Source organism: Solea senegalensis, linkage group LG8 (assembly GCF_019176455.1).
Source record: "Solea senegalensis isolate Sse05_10M linkage group LG8, IFAPA_SoseM_1, whole genome shotgun sequence".
In the NCBI taxonomy this organism is placed as follows: Eukaryota; Metazoa; Chordata; class Actinopteri; order Pleuronectiformes; family Soleidae; genus Solea; species Solea senegalensis.
In genome coordinates, this window is record NC_058028.1 from 15,257,135 (window position 1) to 15,277,127 (window position 19,993).

At 39.0% G+C, this 19,993-nt stretch overlaps 2 protein-coding genes across 4 annotated transcripts; one reads left to right on the forward strand and one right to left on the reverse strand.

Annotated features, from left to right (window-relative positions):
• Positions 1-256: 256 nt before the first annotated feature.
• LOC122773047 (uncharacterized protein C14orf132) lies at positions 257-11,408 on the reverse strand. 2 transcript variants are annotated; one of them, XR_006360848.1, is made up of 2 exons: positions 4,868-4,962; positions 257-991 (listed from the first exon to the last, which is right to left on the reverse strand). XR_006360848.1 is itself a non-coding variant. In XM_044031427.1 (2 exons), exons 1-2 carry the CDS (start codon positions 11,289-11,291, stop codon positions 773-775), a joined length of 249 nt encoding a protein of 82 aa, XP_043887362.1. In that variant the 5' UTR covers positions 11,292-11,408; the 3' UTR covers positions 257-772. The 2 variants fall into 2 exon arrangements, 1 of the variants encoding a protein (XP_043887362.1); XM_044031427.1 differs by lacking the exon at positions 4,868-4,962 and adding an exon at positions 11,262-11,408.
• A 3,533-nt stretch (positions 11,409-14,941) lies between these two features.
• On the forward strand, positions 14,942-19,830 carry yif1b (Yip1 interacting factor homolog B (S. cerevisiae)). Of its 2 annotated transcripts, none has more exons than XM_044032120.1 (8): positions 14,942-15,100; positions 16,312-16,414; positions 16,770-16,899; positions 17,050-17,154; positions 17,564-17,700; positions 17,845-18,000; positions 18,165-18,258; positions 18,864-19,830. In XM_044032120.1, the coding sequence occupies exons 1-8, from the start codon at positions 15,055-15,057 to the stop codon at positions 19,017-19,019; spliced, it is 927 nt and encodes a 308-aa protein (XP_043888055.1). In that variant the 5' UTR covers positions 14,942-15,054; the 3' UTR covers positions 19,020-19,830. The 2 variants fall into 2 exon arrangements, with proteins under 2 accessions (XP_043888055.1, XP_043888056.1); XM_044032121.1 differs by having other exon boundaries at positions 14,942-15,091.
• The last annotated feature ends 163 nt before the right edge of the window (positions 19,831-19,993 follow it).

Genomic DNA, 19,993 nt, shown 5'->3' on the forward strand with positions numbered 1-19,993 from the left:
TGCTGAGCCGGGACTGAATGGGTTTATATAACACCAGCGTCAGCTTGCATAATCAGCTGACCACTGGCAAAGCATCGCAATACTACAGTGTGGCCACAGCCTGGAATACATAATGAATACATTGAGTATTCATTATTTAAATAATGTTAATAATAAACAAACATCCCTCTAGATGCAAAGCTGAAAAAGGTGAAATCTTTTTTTATTTAATGATTGCAAACTTTAAACGTTTAAAAAGAAAACAAAACACATTGGATTGAATTTGATTACGTTTTTATCAAACATTAAAGTTAAGATTTATTGTATCTCCTGTTTTCGGGGAATTGTGTTGGTGACAAAATCCACAGACAAAGTAAAATGTGTTTACCGCAGTGACAATCAGGACAAGGTTTATAGCAGGATATTTACAGTATCAGAATCCAAAAATCTCAAAAATCAAAGTATATACAAGTATACACTTGTTCGGTCAGTTTGAGGTTTTCCAGTACTTATGATAAATGTTCCATTATTATGATTATTATTATGATTGTTGCATTGAAGTAGTAGTAGTCGTAGTAATGTCTCTCTCAGATCATTACTTCAATTTGATTACCCTTTTAAATACATAAATTGTCCAAAATATATTTTCTTAACTTGAGTATTTGAACTAGAATGTATTTGTCGTACAAATCCCTTTCTAAAATATCACACTATAACACGTACACTATTTTACATGATGTCTGAATATATACAATATTTCCATGCGGCGTTTTCTCTCCGCTCATCGGTCCTGTCAGAAGGCACAGGCGCAAACCACAGCCACCACCACTATGTTGCCAATAGTTGCCAGCACGGCGATCCAGAGCCAAATGGTGTCGCTGGACACTTTTCCATCATCCTCTGCTTCTGAGGGTCGAGAGTAGCTGGCGTTGAGATTGGAGGAGGACGTCTGCAGGGACGTGTCGCCATTGTATGGAGAATCCATGAAGGCCCCACTCACAGCTGGGAAATGCTGAGGGAACACAAGGAAGAGAAGAGACGAGAAGAGAAGAGAAGAGAAGAGAAGAGAAGAGAAGAGAAGAGAAGAGAAGAGAAGAGAGGAATTAAGATAGAAGTCTGCAGAAATACAGTTGCAGTTGTACGAAAGGTTTAAGTTCTTAAAATATATTCATATTGTTGGTTTGATAAGGACAAATGTAAAATGCAAATGTGCTAAAATTCCCATCCAAATACAAATACTTGTTTGTATTCTTGGTATTGCAAGATGCCAGATATTTATGGGATGAGAAGTCATCAAAACTCTTGCCTTTGCAGCAAGAAAACGTGGGCTTGCGCCCCAGTCAGAACAAGGGCCCTCTGCATGGAGTCTGCGTGTGCATGTTCTCCGGGTTCTCCAGTTGCCTCCCACAGTCCACAAACGAGCAGATTTGGGGATTAGGTAAATTGGACACTCTAAACTGACTGTAAATTTACTGAGTGGGAGTGAATGGTGTGTCTCTTTGTGGCCCTGTGATGGACTGGTGACCTGTCCAGGGTGAACACCGCCTTTCACTGTATGTCAGCTGAGATTGGCACCAGCACCCCCCCGCGACCCTCATGTGGAGGATAAAGCGGTAACAGATGATTGAGTAAGAAGTCATCACTCAGACTGTGTCATCAGTTCTGATTAAAATGTAATATCCTTCTTAGTTGTTGAGGGAGACCTCAAAATAGGGCTATTGCGAAGGTACGCAAAAGTTTGCAAAAAATAGGGCAAAAGAATGAGCCCTGAATGTGTCTTTACTCAAAGATGAGTAAACATGAAAACATGTTCTGTTTGAGACATTAACCCCACAGCTGTTTCTGGTCTCAGGACTATTGTACAGTAAAGAGGAATCAGCATTTCAAAGGGATTAAATCCCAGACAGATTGACAGAGTCTGACACATGCCACATGTGAACTAAAAGAGACGGAAACAGATCCACACAGAAACAGGTGATTAAAAAAAGGAGATAACAAATCACTCTCTTTTTTTCATTTGGATGCATTTGTCTCTGGGGGCTTCCATAGCACTGTGTGATTATATACATATAGACTGAGATAATGTCTCACCATGTTCCAGTGATATACCAATTTTATGGTAATGGAATATACTAAACACAGCTCCATAAAAGAGTGCAAACCATATTAAAGAAAATGTACTTTAATCTAGCAGATTAACGTTTCTGAGTGTCATTCATCTTCTTTTTCTTTTTGTCCACTTTAGGTTCAGTTTTTGACCCCATGTGCTTCTCTTGTGTCCCCATCCTCCCTCTGTGTTCCGCAGAACTGCACATGTGACTGTAGGACACGAGGAAACCCTCTGAACTGAGAAGAGTACGAGAAAAAAAAACAATCTCACTTTGTCGCTGCAAATCGACAGTGAAAGCCATTATATGGCATCAAAGTCACAGTGCTTAAGGTAAAATGTGTTTTTTAAAGCTCGTTAAAATACAGTCTAGGGGTCAACATGCATGCTTTTGTCTAAATCTGACTGTTGTAAACATTTTGTGGAGAAATCGGAGAGACACTGAAACATGTTTTTCATATATAACAAAACAATCTGCACACGACACTATAAATATAGTCAATAAACTGCAGCAACGTCTGCAAAACTACTCTCAATACTGCTTAAAAACATCAGGTTGTACAGACAGGAGTGAATACGCTCAACTCACAGATGAAAACATATCTATCAGTGTGGCCAAACCCAAAGGTACTGATTCCAGAGGTTAAAGTGAAATCCCACAGATGAACAGTGAGATCAAGATTTCTATTATGCAACATGATTCATGCACTTCTGTCTCATCTCATCCAGTGAGACTGTACCCGACTTCCTTTCTGCAATAAAAAAAAAGAATGTTGGAATCTAAAATGTTTCAACCGTTAAGACATGGCAGCATAATTTATGAGCGCGCCTGCCACTAAATATGCATATTTAATTAAAACACTCTAATGGAAGAGGGACGGGAAAGGGAAACAAGTGTATTTTGCTGTTACTGCGCTGGGTTATAGGCACGTAGTGCAAAGTACCCAAACACGCAAGTGAATCACACTGAGAAAGAAATCAACCTGAAGATAAAACGGGTTTTTTTTAGCAACTGCGTATTATCAGTGTCTCATTAAGACGTCCCTGCCTATGAGCGAGGAGTAAAAACAGCACCGATAGGTCATCATCAAATACAGCAGTGAGCGTGCACATGTTTTTTCACAATACTAATATTCTGCAAATCTGCTAGATCAAGTGCAAGTGACAGGATATTGTGTGTGTTTCTGGCTATAATTTCCTCTAAACTCACATAAATAATAAATGAGAGCAGACAAATTAGAATTATTATTACCTCATGTAAACGTAAAACTTCAGCTACGTTCTCCATCAAGAGTTTAAGTCAGGGGTGTCAAACTCATTTTAAACTGTTAAAGTGTGCCGCACCAGTAAAATAATAGCATAATATCCTATAAACAACAAGAACTCCATTTATTGAAGTAACATATTCTGAACAACCTTACATTTCTTGACAAAAATAAATGCGATTTCAACAACATGATGCCAAACTTTAGCATTTACACATATGCATTACAACTTATAGATCGCCGTGGATCCACAAAGGAAAAAAAGCATTTAGTCACATGTATCTGGAACTGAAAAATGTAGTATTAGATTCAAATCATAATCATGGGAAATTTTCACTGATTCATCCTGCAGGCCGGATCGGACCCCCTGGTGGGCTGGTTCTGGTCCACGGGCTGTAGGTTTGACGCCCCTGGTTTAAGTCATGATAACTTTGAAAACTTAAAAACAAGTAATAACTGGTTACTCCGGTGATATCCAAAGTACAAGAAGGATAGTCTATATGGGCACAGGGAAACTATCCTGGCACGGAAAGGAAGGAAGTATTTAAAAACTTGGTCAATCATCTTTAAATGCCACCATGTTTCAAGAGGTCTTCATCAGGGTTAACCCTCTTGTTTATTTCATTTCTTTTTAAATCTGCTGCAGGTGCAGGACATTTCCTTTACCCCCAATCAGAATGTGATTTTAATAATGTAGAGATAAGTGGATGAAATTTTTGGAAGAAAATGAATGACATATTGAATTGAAAATCAACTCAAATGTGTGCCCTGATTTTATAATTTATTTCCACTTAAGTCCACTTCAGAGCAAACGAGAAGCGGAAACAAGCAATATCCTGGACACACACACACACACACATATATACACTCACTCTCTCACACATACACACTCACTCTCTTACACATACACACACACACACACAGAGAGGGAGAGATACACAAACAATGTACTTATATACTTATATAAGGATCTCAGCCCCCGGCTTTAAACTCCCACTGTATCTATTGTGTGTTTTTTTCCCCACACAAAAAGACTTTTCATAGAATTGACTGAATTAAACTTTTTCTCTTGGATTAATGTACTCATTATTCCTTCTACATAAATTATCAATACAATACAAAAAAGTAAGTGTTCAAATACAGAAGACAATTGTCAATCTCCAGTTTTCTTAAAACAGAATACTGTATATCATTTTCAAAATACTTTTGTACGCGTTTTCTATCCTATAAGTCATTATTTCATCCACACACTGTTCTAGCTTCAGTCACTTTTTTGACTGAAACTGACAGGTGACGAAGTAAGTAACTAAGTAACGGTCAGGTTAAGTCACATCAACACACACAAACAGTCTCCAAGAGATTTTAAGTTTCCACGTGAAGTCGCTCCACCGTTCAAGATGGGCAACGTGCCTCATACATACATAGACTCATGAAAGCCAGTATGATGAAAAATACCACATACAAAAAGGAGAGAAAGAACATGAAAATACGACGAGAGAGAAGTGGAACAATGTACCTGCTGCTGTAGCTGTATGAAGAAAGAGATCAGCTCGTGTCTGTCCCGTCCAACACTCTGACAAAGACTGAGCACTTTCAGAGAGAGAGAGAGAGAGAGAGCATGTAAGGGGAGAGAGAGAGAGAGAGAGATGTAAGGGAGAGAGAGAGAGAGAGAGAGCATGTGAGGGAGAGAGAGCGAGAGAGAGGCACTTTCCCTTCAGTGAATTTAAGGGCTTAGAGTTCAAAATAGTTATTTTGACACACACACACACCAGTAAGTGATAGTGAATTTGACCTCTGCATTTAACTTATCCATCATTACACACCAGAAGTAAACACACACAAGCAATGGGGGGGGCGGGATTAGTGCCTTGCTCAGGGGCACATGCCAGCCCTTGACACATCCTGCTATTTGCACAAGGTAACAAGCCCAATTCCTTTCCTCTTACCCACAGGCTGCCAGGATGAGATGAGAGCATACTTGCCAGTGGTGTTCAACACACTGTGTGTGTGTGTGTGTGTGTGTGTGTGTGTGTGTGTGTGTGTGTGTGCACCTGGTATCCCCCATGTTGTGGGGACATAAATCTGGACGTGTCTTGTTTATAGGGACAAAGATCAAATCCCCATAATGTAAATGACTACATTATAAGGTGAAGACATGTTTTTAAAGTTAGGCTGAGAGTCAGGTTATGGTTAGGGTAGTAATTATGGTTAAGGTTCGAGTAAATCACCAGGAAATGAATGTAAGTCAATGCAATGTCCTCTGAAGTCATGGAAACCAGTGTGTGTGTGTGTGTGTGCTTTCAGGAGACACTTTCATCTTTAAAGGACAGCTGAGCTGGATGTTTAAAGCCTCACTGCAGCGTCACCAGCTGAGATTTCAATCATTTCACTATGACACAGAAGTACACGTGTGTTACTATTAGTGGATTCTACACACACATGTTCATGCAGTATGCACCTGAGTATTTCGTGTGTGTGTGTATGGGTGCGTGCTAATGCAGAGATTAGATAACATGTCCCTCTGCTTTTGAGCGTGCAAATCAATGCAGAAACGACACAATCTCTTGAAATCTCTTAATCGGGTGAGAGAAATGTCAAGATTTAAATTATATTGGTGACAGAGACTTATTTTTGGGTCAAATAACAGAACTGGTTAATTTTTTCTTGTGTATGCATCACCTGTAAAGGCTCAGGCTTTCATATTTACACTAAAGTCAATTCTGTCTTCACCTGACTTCACTGAAATTAAAATGTTGTCTGATGCCACCACCTCCTTTCTCAGGATTTCTGTCTCCTAAAAAAACAAACCTGTCAAGTATGGAGAGAGAATTAAGAAAAAGAGGGTTATCCGGGGTTAAACGACATGCTCTCTTGCACATATCATGTCATTCCACCTCAGATAATTCCCTCCTTTTCTTTACTTTGTGTCTTCACTGCATTGTCTCTTGTCAGTGTATTTACTATTGCTCCTGAACTTTGTTTCCTCACCTCTGTTAATCTCTGCCCTCTCACACGTCCACCATAGATTCTCCCGGTAATCCCTCCACTATATCATCATCATCATCATCATCATCATCATCATCCCGGTGCAGACATCCTGGTGTAACGTGCAGAACTGCAGGTCTGCCAGGATTACAGACAAACAGTCGTCCGAAACCTCTGAACCTTTGCTTGAGGACGTAGAGCATCAAGTGCACATGATGTCACACCTATCTCATTAAAAGTCATTACCAAGAAGAGGATTACATTTGTATTTCTATATCTGCAACCACTGTATCATTGCCTCACCTGCATCTCGCATGTTTTACAAATAATTTGCATTTGCACCATTGAGACAGTACTGCACAAATAAGCTACCTGTGTACATAATAATGAATTTAGTCCTCACTCTGTTAATATTTTAGGCCACAATTTGTCAACTTTGTATATTTCTTTCTATTTGAGTGAAGGTAAGTATTTCACCGCATATGACAAATAAATATCTTGAATCTTGATGGGAAAAAACAGATGGGAGAAAAGAGGTTAGGGATAGCAGAGGGGGGGGAGACCGGGTGAATAAACAGCCCCACTGCAGCCAGCTGTTCCTCTTCTTTGTGAAACATCTGTCATTGGAGGAGAAACACTGGGATGGACAGAGAGGTGAAGAAGGGAGAGGAAATACTGAAGAGATTAACAGACGGTGAATGAGGAGACAATGGGGGTGGGGGTTTAAACTGTTTTTGTTGCTGGTGGGGGATTTAATCATATAAAGAACATTTATTGTTTGTGTTTTACGTATGACATCAGGTAAAGAATGAGGTTCAGTCTCAATCGGACTGGGAAGTTCTTAGTTGTATCATTCACAAGGCACTGTTTCTATCACATACAGTATGAGGCATTATGGGGTTCAGTGTCTCGCCCAAGGACAGAAGGAGCAGGGCATCTAATCACCAAGCTTGTGCTAAAGACGTGTGCCATGTACTCTGTTTTATTCTGTCACACTTCCGACCTCCTTCAAGTGTGACTTACCACACACAGGAACAACGTGTCCCACACTCCGCTCAGTCACTCTCACCATCCTGTGCCGTACATCGCACGTTCACGCTCTGTGGAGCTCCGTGTAATTAGTGCTGCTAAACAGACACACCAGCCCTGTGACTGTCACACGCACTGAAGTGTGTTTTATATGAAACGCACTTTCTTTTTATATCACCTTCAGAGGACCATCGGCCTTTACAGCACAGACAACAGCGACTCGTGTCACCTTTAAATGCATGCTGATATTCTGATTTCAACTTAAAAGCACAACTGTGGTTTCTGTAAAGTAACACTAACCTTTAAGTCAAAGCATTTTGAACTCAGATCTTTTAAAAATATTACATTTGCTTTAATTTATTTCCAGAAACACTCACACTTAACTTTAGATAATATACTGGAAGACATAAATGCACTAGTTTTTACTTTTACGGACAAACATAAATGTACATGTTGTATGTTACATCTATATATGGAGCTCACATGAAAGATTATGTAACATTTAAGACATATAACCTGGTATATAAACCTATAGGCCTTATATTGTGTGAGAGAGATTATCCTACCTAATCCTCTGATTAAGAGGAAGTCAACAAATATGACAATGCAATAGAGATAATATTGCTATCCCAGCAAACAAGTGAATTATTTAATACATTTACTATTTACAGCCTAAGCCATGTGAAAAAAATGAAAAAAAATACAAAAGGAGAATTACTTCGTTGACATATGAATTTGGCTTCTGACAGCGCAAATGTTAAGTTAATGTTAATGTTAATAGTGAGTTAAAGAGCAAATGATCTCATCATGAAGACGAATCCCTCAGGTGAGTCAACAGTTCACTCGTTTACATAACAAAAGTGTAATTGCATTCATCCACAATCATGTATGGCGTGTGTGTGTGTCTAATCTGTAATATCCTCCTCCCTGAATTAATAAAGCATTTATGGTTTATAGTGTTCATGCCATGGGTGACTCATTCCTGTGTACAACTTAAATTCAGATTATTACGTTCATGGTAAAGTTCTCTCAACTCCGTGCCGAAGCTGTGATGGAACAGACGCAGAGACGATACTTTCACATTTTCACTGAACCATTTCCTGTACTGCTTAGCCTTTGAAGGTCAGAGGGAAAGGCGACAGCGGATACGAGCTGACACTGGGCAACAAGCACAGTACAAGAGTCTGTCACAGGGAAAACATCCACACCTTTTCAGTCATTCAGAGTCTCCTATTAAAATAATTCTGATTTGATCTGCATTTTTGACTGATTTTGGACGACATACTATTCTATGTCATTTTTGACTGATTTTGGACGACATACTATTCCATACTATACTATGACATTTTGGCAGATTTTGGACAACATACTAAACTATGACTTGTTTGACTGATTTTGGACGACATACTAAACTATGACTTTTTTGACTGATTTTGGACGACATACTAAACTATGACTTTTTTGTGGTCAAGGCTTTTTCCACACATGAATTCTAGCTTGTGATATTTCTGACTAAGTATCTGTGAACAACAATTATATTCAATGTGTCACTCTGGTTTCTGGATTGAGCGGTATTGTCCTTTAACTTTGTGGATATTGTGACATAAACGTTTCTGCTCAAGAAAACATAAACCCTGTCTGAATTGGAGGCGTTTGATGGAAAGCCTCATCTGAAAGCCATCTGTTCTCAGAGAGTCAATCAGGTGATGTGTCTTTTTATCATTGCACACCAACTGTCTCTGTCTCTGAACTCACTTTTATCAATGCACTGCAACTAATTATTGTTGAAGTGTAAATCTTCTTCTTTACACTGAAGATTTGTGTATAGGAAACAGGTTCCTCCTCTGCATAATAAGATTTCTGTGTCACGCTAGGAATCGTGTGATTTAACATTTCTGAAAATGAAATGTAAATAATCGAACAGCTCAGACAAAACCCATTGTTGACACAAAAAGGAATGAGAAGAATGACTGGTATTCTCCGATGATACCAGCAGATGGCAGTATTTTACACTTCGGCAGGAGGTTCACTGGTGTGAGACACTAATGTTGTGTCATATTCATGGTCACTGAACACCCCTATATAATTCACATATATGTATATATATATATATATATATATATGTATATACATATACATATACATATATATGAATTATATAGGGTGGTCAGGCAGTCATTGTTTGCAGTCTATTTGCAACAGTGAAGAATCCAATCTAACTTTATCTGTTAAGCACTTTAAAACAAACCACAGTCGACCAAAGTGCTGTACAGAATAAATAAAAGGCATAATAAATTAAAGATCATACAAAAACACAAGAAGAAATAGCAGCCATACAATAAAAATCAATTCAAATGAAAATAAATTAAAAAAAATCAACGTCTCACAAAGTGTCAAAGGCCAAAGAGAAGAGGTGGGGTTTTAAGGCGGGATTTGGCGGAAATGTGTCTTATGTGCAGAGACAGATCATTCCAAAGTTTTGGAACTGTTCCACAAGAAGAATAAAAGCTGTCTATTTCAACCTCATGCACACCAGGAAATCCCTTTCTGATCCAAATGAGCAACACTGGCTCTAGCTAAGAGACGGGTTTAGCATGTGAGGATTCACCCACAGCTGTGGCAGAACCTGAGCATCTAAACCATGACATCTATTACGATCTATCTATATGAGGACCGCCGTGAAAAAACCTTTTAAATCCCAATCCCAATCTTTCTTTTTACTTTTTCTAATTCAATAATTAGAAAACTTCAGATGCAACTTTCATCAAACCATCATGCATACTGTTTTCTGACAAGAGAGGACAAATATCCACGCTGACTGAATAGAGAATATTAATAAATAATAGAATATATTGAAATGGAGACACAGCTCTTTAGCTGCAGGAACCACTTTAATGTCTGCTTCTGAGTCATTTCTCCCTCTCTCTCTCTCTATTCCCTCTCTTTCTCTCTCGCTCTGCATGCACCATCTAAATTTGTTTGACATGAAGAGACATACAAAAACTTTTCCCACGCTCCACTGACTCAATATGTGCAGCTTCATTTCATTTCCTTTACACTCGCCAGTTGATGAAAATAGAAGCGAAAGCATGCGCACTGTGTCTGTTTGACTCTGTGTGTGTCTGATATAACCTGACAGATTATTTGATCACTGTGACACGGCACTGTGCTGTGGTGTAACTAAATCTGATGACACTGATGAAACCTTTACAGTAAATAAAAACCAAGTGACGATGAATGCACAATTATTTATAAAATGATCATTTAAGCTCATAAATACCAGAGAAAAAGTGAAAAAAAAAGAAAACAAAGAAACACAACTTTTTTGAAGTTCATTAGCTGAAAGTCCTTAAAGGGACACTTCACCAAAAAAATATACAGGTTTGTTTTTTTTACTCATTTTCAGAGACAAATGTGTCATGTGATCGTCAAAATGGCCGCTCTGAGACACATGTATCATTCCCAAAACAACAGAGGAAGTTGGGATTGAAAAAAATGAAATAAAATCAACTATTAGTCGACACATAGGGAGCACATATTCACCAATAACTAGGTACTCACTAACATGCATAAATAGCATACTAATCCTTTATTAGTAATTATTAAGTATGTATTAACACCTTTGTCTACCGCTATTATGACATGAATTAAGATTTTTCCTGATTAAGGTGTTAATACATGCTTAATAATTACTAATAAAGGGCTGGTATGCTACTTATAAGCATGTTAGTAAGCACCTAGTTAATAGTGAATATGTGTTCCCTAATCTAAATCTTATCGGATCTTCAATAAGAAAAATAAATAATATACCAGCGCTGTCAGAGAATGTGAAGTTTATTCTTCACAAAGAATTGGTGAAACAGCCCTTTAAATTCCAAACAGATGACTGCTCTTACCTGTGTTGCCATCAGTGATAACTCCATCATTCCTGGATCGATGGTTGCCAGCCTGAGTGCGTGAGGGGAAGGAAGCGAAGATTATGTGGAAATATCTAGGAAACTGCACTGCTGTGCTTCGCCGGACGAGAGCCGTGAAATTACACAATGAACGCTTTTCATGCTTCACGGACAAGTTTATTCTCTCACAGCAGCTCTGTCTATTCCTCCCCCCTGTCTCGCTCTCTCTCTCTCTCTCTGTCTCACTTTTCCTCTCTGTATAGATGTGTAGCCTATGTTGGCGAGCGAGGGTAAACTTGTCCTTAAAGCACGCCACAGAAGAAGCCATGCAGAATTATTGATGCTGGTGTAGTATAGGCATGTCAAGTCTGTTGACACTGCTCCCCTGTACAGTATGTCTCCCTGCTACAGTACCACTTTACTTTTATTTAAATTCACGATCCCAGCGGTGGCTGAATTATTCATCCCATTTACATTTGCATAAAAACCCTCTTTGTGTGTCACTTGTGCCTGTTTTTCCACCAAAGGCAAAACAGTTGGTCTAATGATCCGTATGAACTATAGTTTGTATACAAACGGACATCAAACAGTGACCTGAAAGTGTCAAGTCAAGTCAAGGAGTCACTTCACCTCATGTACATTAGCTGGCATGGCATAATATAAGTGTAACATGTAATTCAAAGTACATCGCACCTATTGTTGCTATTGTTGCATGAGCAGCTGTGCATCAGTGGTAAGGCTCCGTTACTCATGATGATGTGTCCCTTGTTCCTGGTGGTTTGTGGACAGGTATGATGTGTTACAACCCGGCCCTTAGGCTGCAACAAACATAGGGAGAGAAGACGAGGACTAGTGCAAACAATGATTTATTTACCAATTAAGAATTAAATATCAGTGTCAGTAATCAGTAAGTGTAAGCAGGTGTGTGTATGTGTGTGTGGATGTATAAAACAAAAACTAAACTAAAACAAACAGCAGCGCCAAGGTCCATGCCCATGATGTCTGATATGATGTGTGATATAGAAAAAAAAAAAGCAAATAGATGCACTGTATAAATCCAATCCAATTTTATTAATAAAGCACATTTTTAAACCAAGTGCAGTATAAACACTCAAAGCACACTCATAAAAGTCAATGAAAGAAGTTTTTAAAAACAATAATATAAAATATGTTAAAGCACACATAAGAGACAACTCGCTCTGGGTTAAAAGCCAACAAATATAAAGTACAAGAAGTGTGGGAGCCTGCCTGATGTGGAGTGGGAGCTCATTCCACAGTTCAGGAGCTGAAACAGAAAAAAAACAGTCCTCTCCTAAAGTTTAGCCTTGATTTTGGGACAACTAAGAGGAGCTGATCTTAGTGACTTTGAGGGAACATAAGGCTGGAGCAGATCACACTCAGACGTCTCCCACAGATCATCACTCAAGAAAAAGTAAAATATTAATATATGAATTGGAGTGAAAGCCTCAGTGACGTGCTTGATCACGGAACACTCACACTTTTTAATTCCTTTCCAAATCACCGTGTTCAAAGTGCATTTCCCAGTTCATACCAATCAGTGATGCAAGCGTAACAGAAAATGTCACACAAATGTGTTCATACGACAACACGTACAGTACAGTACAGTACAGTACAGTGCAGTGTTGACCCGCGTGTGCACCCTTTGCATGCCTGTACTTTGCAATGAGCATGTCTGTGTTACTGAATTTAATTTCCAAAGACAGATCGACCTCGAGCCACTCATGTGTCTCAAGTGTCAGAGCGCACCAATCTGTTAACGGCAGACCTCTATTGTGCTCTCTGGCCTTATAGGAACAATTAATACTGCATGAGGAAACCCCTTAAAATAGTCTCTGCTCTGGTGTGTGTGTGTGTGGGTGGGTGACAGACAGACAGACAGACAGACAGACAGACAGACAACGACCACATGTGTCCTACATGTGAAGGACATAAATACACACACACACAACTATATAACACACATCGATGTATGTATATGTACATGTAAGTTTGTAGATGTGTGTGTGCTCAGTACCTCCATTGAGACATGGGATGGTCATTTGGCCTGAGGACAACATGAGTCCAGCTGTCATCAGAGGCACTGATACAAAGACATTTTAAACAAACCAGAAGGACAAAGGACAGATTTGAGCCCACAGATACCGGGAATAAACATGATTTATTTTATTTATTTCTTTATTACAAAGATGTTAAAAATAAATATAAATTCAGGTTTTTTTTTACACATATTATCCCTCAAGTACCCCATGTTTGAAGATACGACTGTCATCCCCTCACGCCTCCTCCCACCTGACTTTCGAAGGCAACCCTTTTTATGTTTACTGTTTTAAATTATAACCACATATTAAATAAATAAAAGTACAGTGGAAAAAACACACAGATCTTTCATATTACATATTTACATATTATCTGTTAATATTATCTGTTAAATCTTTCAGCAGTTGTACCTTTTGTATAAAGCAGCTCATCAAGACCAGAAAAGTGCTATATAAACACAATTTATTTAGGATATGTAGTGGAGTGAGAGTACGTGTTGCTAGAAATACAAATAACAAAGTATGTGAATTTTGTACATAAGTACAGCAACAAAGTATTTGTACTTACATGTGTTACATTACAACACAGCGCATATATGATTTGGCAGAGATGTTTTTGGTTTTTTACGTCGTGGGCCCCCTTCTTGATGTATGTTTCTTTAGGCTTGGGACCAGCACAAGGGGATTGGATACCTTGCTCAGGGGTAACCCAGCCCTCGACCTGGCAGGGACTCGAACTTCCGAAACCTTCTGTCACAAGACAAGTTCTCTTAAAACTATACAGCCCTATTGTTATTACTAGTATTATTATTATTATTATTATTACTGCTGTGTACTACTATGGACTCATAGGCACTTTGATGAAATGACACAAAGATCAAAGGGCACAAAAAGGATGAAGGGTTTGAGCCTTGTCATAGCTGCTGTAAAATAAAGCAGCGCAGCCAGTGGAAATGAGCTGGCAACATACGCTTGTGAATTACTGAGACATACTCACAAACCGGAGGCAGAACAGGGCAGACAGCCTCTATTATCCAGTGATAATCTAAAGCAGGGGTGTCAAACTCATTTTTGTTCAGGGGCCACATACAGCACAATTTGATCTCAAGGGGGCCGGACCAGTAAAAATAGTAAAATAATAGCATAATAACCTATGATCTATCTGTCTAATGCTATTAAGCATCGATAGTCAATGCGTCACATGACACAGAAGTTTTAAATATTAATAGTAAAAACGAGAAGCACTCAAATGTAAATTATTCACAAACAATATAAGAAGCATGAATATACAATAGAAATAAGTATGTGTTTGTTGTCAGAGGGTCACGTGGCACTCAGAGATCACAAACCTACACCAAAGCTGCCCGGAAGGCCCCGTTTTGCACAGGAGCCATTTTGAAAGGTCACAGGTGTAAATAATCCAATTAATGATGGAGGCGTTCCATTTAGATCCCACAGCTTTAGGGTGCATACAAGTGAAATGTAAAAAAAGAGCCCAATATATTAAGTTTAACATTAGTTTTTGTTCACCCTCAAAAAGGACTCCTTTTTTCCCCTTCAGATTTACTCCAATCCACAAGGAGGCGGTAATGAAATTCTTTCAAATACAAAGAATAAGAAAGATGCAGACAGTCGCTTCCGTTTAGATCTTTACAATAAATATACTTTCCCGTGAACCTCGCTGACTAGTATTTAGTTGCTGCTCAGTGGAGTTGGTGAATTGACAACCAGTCCCGATGGATTTTACTGCACCTCAGAGTGGGTTCAGACAGCGTAAGTTACGTACGTGATATTTCATGGACATAATGTCTGTCACTGTCACCGGCTTTTTGTGCATACTTTAAGCAACCGAAACATGACGTTAGCTCGTGACTTCTGCATTTTCTCTGCCGCCAGAGCCAAATAATGATTAAAAAACATACGCCGAAATGTTCAATTTTAATCCTGCAACATTGAATACGTATTGAGCGGTAGTAACTGCCAACTAACATCTTGTAGTTCAGTTTGAAGCAAGCGTAAGCTAAATGAACGATGCTAACTGGGCTAAAAATATCTAACATTACGTGACTCTGGATAACGGTGTGGGGCTACCGTGAATATTATATGGACCCAGGTGTTTACGTGACTGTGGCAGGTTTTTACTTCTCGACATAAGAACAACTGTGGTGTTTTGATCAAGCTTCGTTCCACGATCGTGCTTTTATGCGTTCATTTATCTTAATTGATCATATCTTAACTGTCTTTTCGCTAGGGCTGCAGCTAACAATTACTTTCACTATTGATTCATCTATCAGTTATTTCCCCGATCAACCAGTTTCCCGGTTGTGAAAACGATGACGTCCTCCTTAAATGTCTTGACAGGGACCTAAGACCAAATGACGCCAAGACCCCGTTGTATCCGCTGTGATTTTGTTTTTTACGTCATCTTTTGTTTTTCTTTCTCTCTTTGAACGCTTTTTAAGAACTTACAACGCATGGAATATCAAACATGATGTGCGCGAAGGGATCTTACGTTGGTCTAAATTTGTCTTAAAAGAGCGCTACCTAGTGGCCAAAAGTGTGTTTGCAGGAACAGCTAGTTATGTTCAGCTTGTGCTGAACATGCACTCAATGTTGTGGCTGGGTTGGTTAGTTGGTTGGTTGTGCCACATTTAGAACAAATAACATTTAGAACATCACATGAAAAACTCTTGTCTGAATATGGTTTTACTTATTATTTGTTTTTGTTTAAAACTGCTGCAGCAGAGGGGGATCAGTCTGTTTTTATAACGTGCATCTTTGTGTTCCGTACCTGTGTCCAGAGGGAAGGACTGATGACTCCTGGTTTTGCTTTGTCCTATTATTTTGGTGGTTATTTTGGTTTTGTGAGGGCTTGCATTTGGTTGCTTTACTAATTCTGCTGATCTTCTGCATCCCAAAGACATGATTAACTAAAAAAAAAACATCTGCTACTTTGTTTAAAACATCTCTCTCCATCCTCTCATGTTATTCAGATCCTAACATGCGTCTACGGAACAGCTCCGTGGACGGTTCTGATGGCAGTCAGCTGTTTGAAGATACAAGTGGAGCTGGGCCTGGATCACAGATGGGCAACAGGTGCGGCCTCTGCCACATACAGTATGAAATTGCCATATTGAACTGATACCAAAGAGGCAGCAGCTCCATTTTACCTTTTATAACAATAACCAAAATAACATTTATGTGGAAGAAATACTGTGAGCATATATATATGTATATATATATATATACACATTGTCCTATATTTGCCCTGTGTGACCTTATGGAAATGTGCCAATTAAATCTCATTCATTTAAATGAAACTGAATAGTGAAATGAAAGAGCACAAATCCTTGTTTCCCTTATCTTCCACTATCTTGTTTGTATTCTCCCTACGGTAGTGTTAGTTCAGTTCATCCGTTCTTTCAGCTGATGCATTTTCTTATGTTGGCAGAAACAAGCAGGCCGGGCCACAAGCAGATGCATTTGCAGGTCAGACGCTCCTGTCAGACCCCATGTCTAACCTGGCCATGGTGTACGGAAGCTCACTGGCGTCCCAGGGGAGGGATTTGGTGGACAGGAATGTAAGTAAGACTGGCCCACAAAGTTAATTAAAATAAAGAAGTTTTGAAATGCATCAGTGCAACAAGCTGACCAGAAAGGATATTGAACATTATTCACACAGCAATGCACAGATTAATCCACATGTTTGGGTCTGTGCTTCTTTGCTTCAGCTGGACAGGTTCATCCCAATTTCTAAGCTGAAATACTACTTTGCTGTGGACACAGTGTACGTTGGGAAGAAGCTGGGCCTTCTAGTTTTCCCTTACATGCACCAGGTAATTCTGCTTACGCATGTTTGCAGAGTAGCACGCCTCTCATTCTACCTGAAGCTTCTTTATATGTTTGTTTTTTGAGCCTACAAACCATGGTATACATCTGTTTATGTCCTAAATATTAACACATTAACAAGAAACGTTTATTCTCGTCTTTGCTATTTTTGTTATATTATTTACTGTGTACTATATTTGTTATATGTGGACTTGCAGATGCAAAGTACTGCGCAAAAGTCGTAGGCCACCATGAGATCTTTTATTTTACAAATGTTAAGATGACCATTTCTCAGTCAGTTTATTGTAACACATTCAGGGAAATATGTATGCAGTTTTAAACTAACAAAATCTTAAGCTCTTTAGCTATAAAAAAGTTATTTCAAAAATGATAAAGTGTTATCATATGTTTTGTTAGAACTGGGAAGTGAACTACCAGCAGGACACCCCTGTGGCCCCACGCTTTGATGTGAACGCTCCTGACCTTTACATTCCCGCTATGGGTTTCATCACATACGTCCTGGTAGCTGGACTGGCCCTTGGCACGCAAAACAGGTACGCGTACAGTCAATTCAGCTGATGATCATTGAATTTTCTTTTGTCTAATGGAGATCTCACACTTTTACAGCCAGAGATTGTACTGTTAAATTATGCGTGTATTTACATGAAAAGACTTGAGAAATGTTGTCTGCACCTCAGGTTTTCCCCAGAGCTGCTGGGAGTTCAGGCCAGCTCAGCGTTTGTGTGGCTCATCATGGAGGTTCTGGCAGTGCTGCTGTCACTTTACCTTGTGACTGTAAACACTGACCTCACTACCATAGACCTGCTGGCCTTTTCCGGTTATAAATATGTCGGGTATGGACATCATCTTTTTGTGTTTTTGTGTTTACATTTTCACCACAGACTAGCGCTCATTACATTAGTGTTGTAATGGACAATTGCTCCCTTGAATATTACAAAGAAAACACTCTGAAGGTTATCAATGTCCCTGTGTCTCTATAATCTTTTTGTTTCCGTAGGATGATCGTAGGTGTAGTCGCAGGCCTGTTGTTTGGAAAACTAGCATATTATCTCTCTCTGCTGTGGTGCTGTGCTGCCATCTTTGTCTTTATGGTGAGTGCAAGAGCTGTTGATGTTACATTATGGGATGAACTAATGGGATCTCTGTTTACAAAGAATTGAGGATGTGTTTTATAATGTGATTTCATCTTTCAGACTAACTTACTGTCCAGATTTAGTCTTTATTCTTTTAGAGTCAAGATTCACTGTCATACCCAAAAGCTTGAAGTGTTTTTTAAGGTTCATATTTGAATAATCCTCTACCTTCTACTATAATGCATTACTGTAACTACCTGTAAACATTAGCATTTTTTTTGGTGATGCACCAGGTTATAGAGATCACATTTTTGTAAAAAAAATTGTAGCCCAAGTTCTTTCATACTTGAGATAATTAATGATGGATGAGTTTCATTTAGCTTTATCGGTTTCACTGCACATGATGTCAATAATAATAACAATACTGTCGTGTAGTAACACACCTGTGCTTTTCCACTGAAATATCTCTGAATGAACCAATATCTAATACAATCTGAACTTTGTGAATCAGAACTTGATGTCAGTAGTGAGGACATATTTGCAATTTTGCACTGTTTTTTTATTTTTATTTTTATCGTTAATCATTAATCATGCCGACTAAAACAACATCTCCCTCTCCTCAGATCCGCACTCTGCGTCTGAAGCTGTTGTCGGAGGCAGCGGCAGAGGGGCGACTGGTGAGAGGAACCAGAAATCAGCTGAGGATGTACCTCACCATGTCTATAGCGGCAGCACAACCTATCGTCATGTACTGGCTCACCTACCACCTCGTCAGATAAAAGCCGGAACGCGTACATATTCACACATCCGTGTAGAAGATGAACTTTGTGAACGCCATCTCACTCTGTACACAACAAAGAAGCCGGACCTGGATGAAACACACAACATTGGTCAGGATCACAAGACTCGGCTCATGTGAACTTGAAGCTGAACAACAGTCTTCAAGGTGAAAGGAGAACAAATGAGGCTTTTTAACGCCGTCTCTCTCTCTCGCAGCCCAGCCCCATGTCTTTGGAAACGCTGCCTCTTAATAATGTCTTCAAAAAATAGTTGCTAGAGCAAATGGCTTTAAGTCGTTATCTACACTGTAATTATTTGTTAATTGTGTTTTTTTTTTATTACGAATATTTAAGTATATTTGTGTATAGCAAAGTATTATTGCTGATGTTGCTCTGGTCTGATTTATGTGATGTTTTTGAGCCGACAGAAGGAAAAGCACACCGACCTCACACACACACACACACACACAACCATCCACCTAATATAAACAAGCTTAAATATGAGTTTAAAACATATCAACTGGCTCTGCTCAGATGTTTTGATTGGAGTGACTGGAGAGGTCTTACACTGAAAAATGATCTCACAGGTCTGTAATTGTGGACGTGGTGTCACCTCTATTTTAATGTTTTACATCTTTGTGTTTGTTTTTTTTTCTTTAATAAAATGTTTACGCTTTACTGCCTGGAAGCTCTCAGAACAGAAATGTCAAAAGCCAGAGACAATTTTGATATCTGTTTGAAAAGACCAGTAAACTGATTTACTGCTTTTTATATTGAAAGACCCAGTGGAATAAAGAAAGGAAAGACGGGTGATGATCTGTTGTTTCACTCAGTATATCTACTTGAAATGCACTTTCTGCCGTTTATGTTGCTTGTCAATCATTTCACGTCACTATGACTTTGTGTTGTCTTTGCTTTTATGTATTTTTTTTCATGTCAAGAAATTTGAAATTGCAGTCTACTAAAATTGGAGC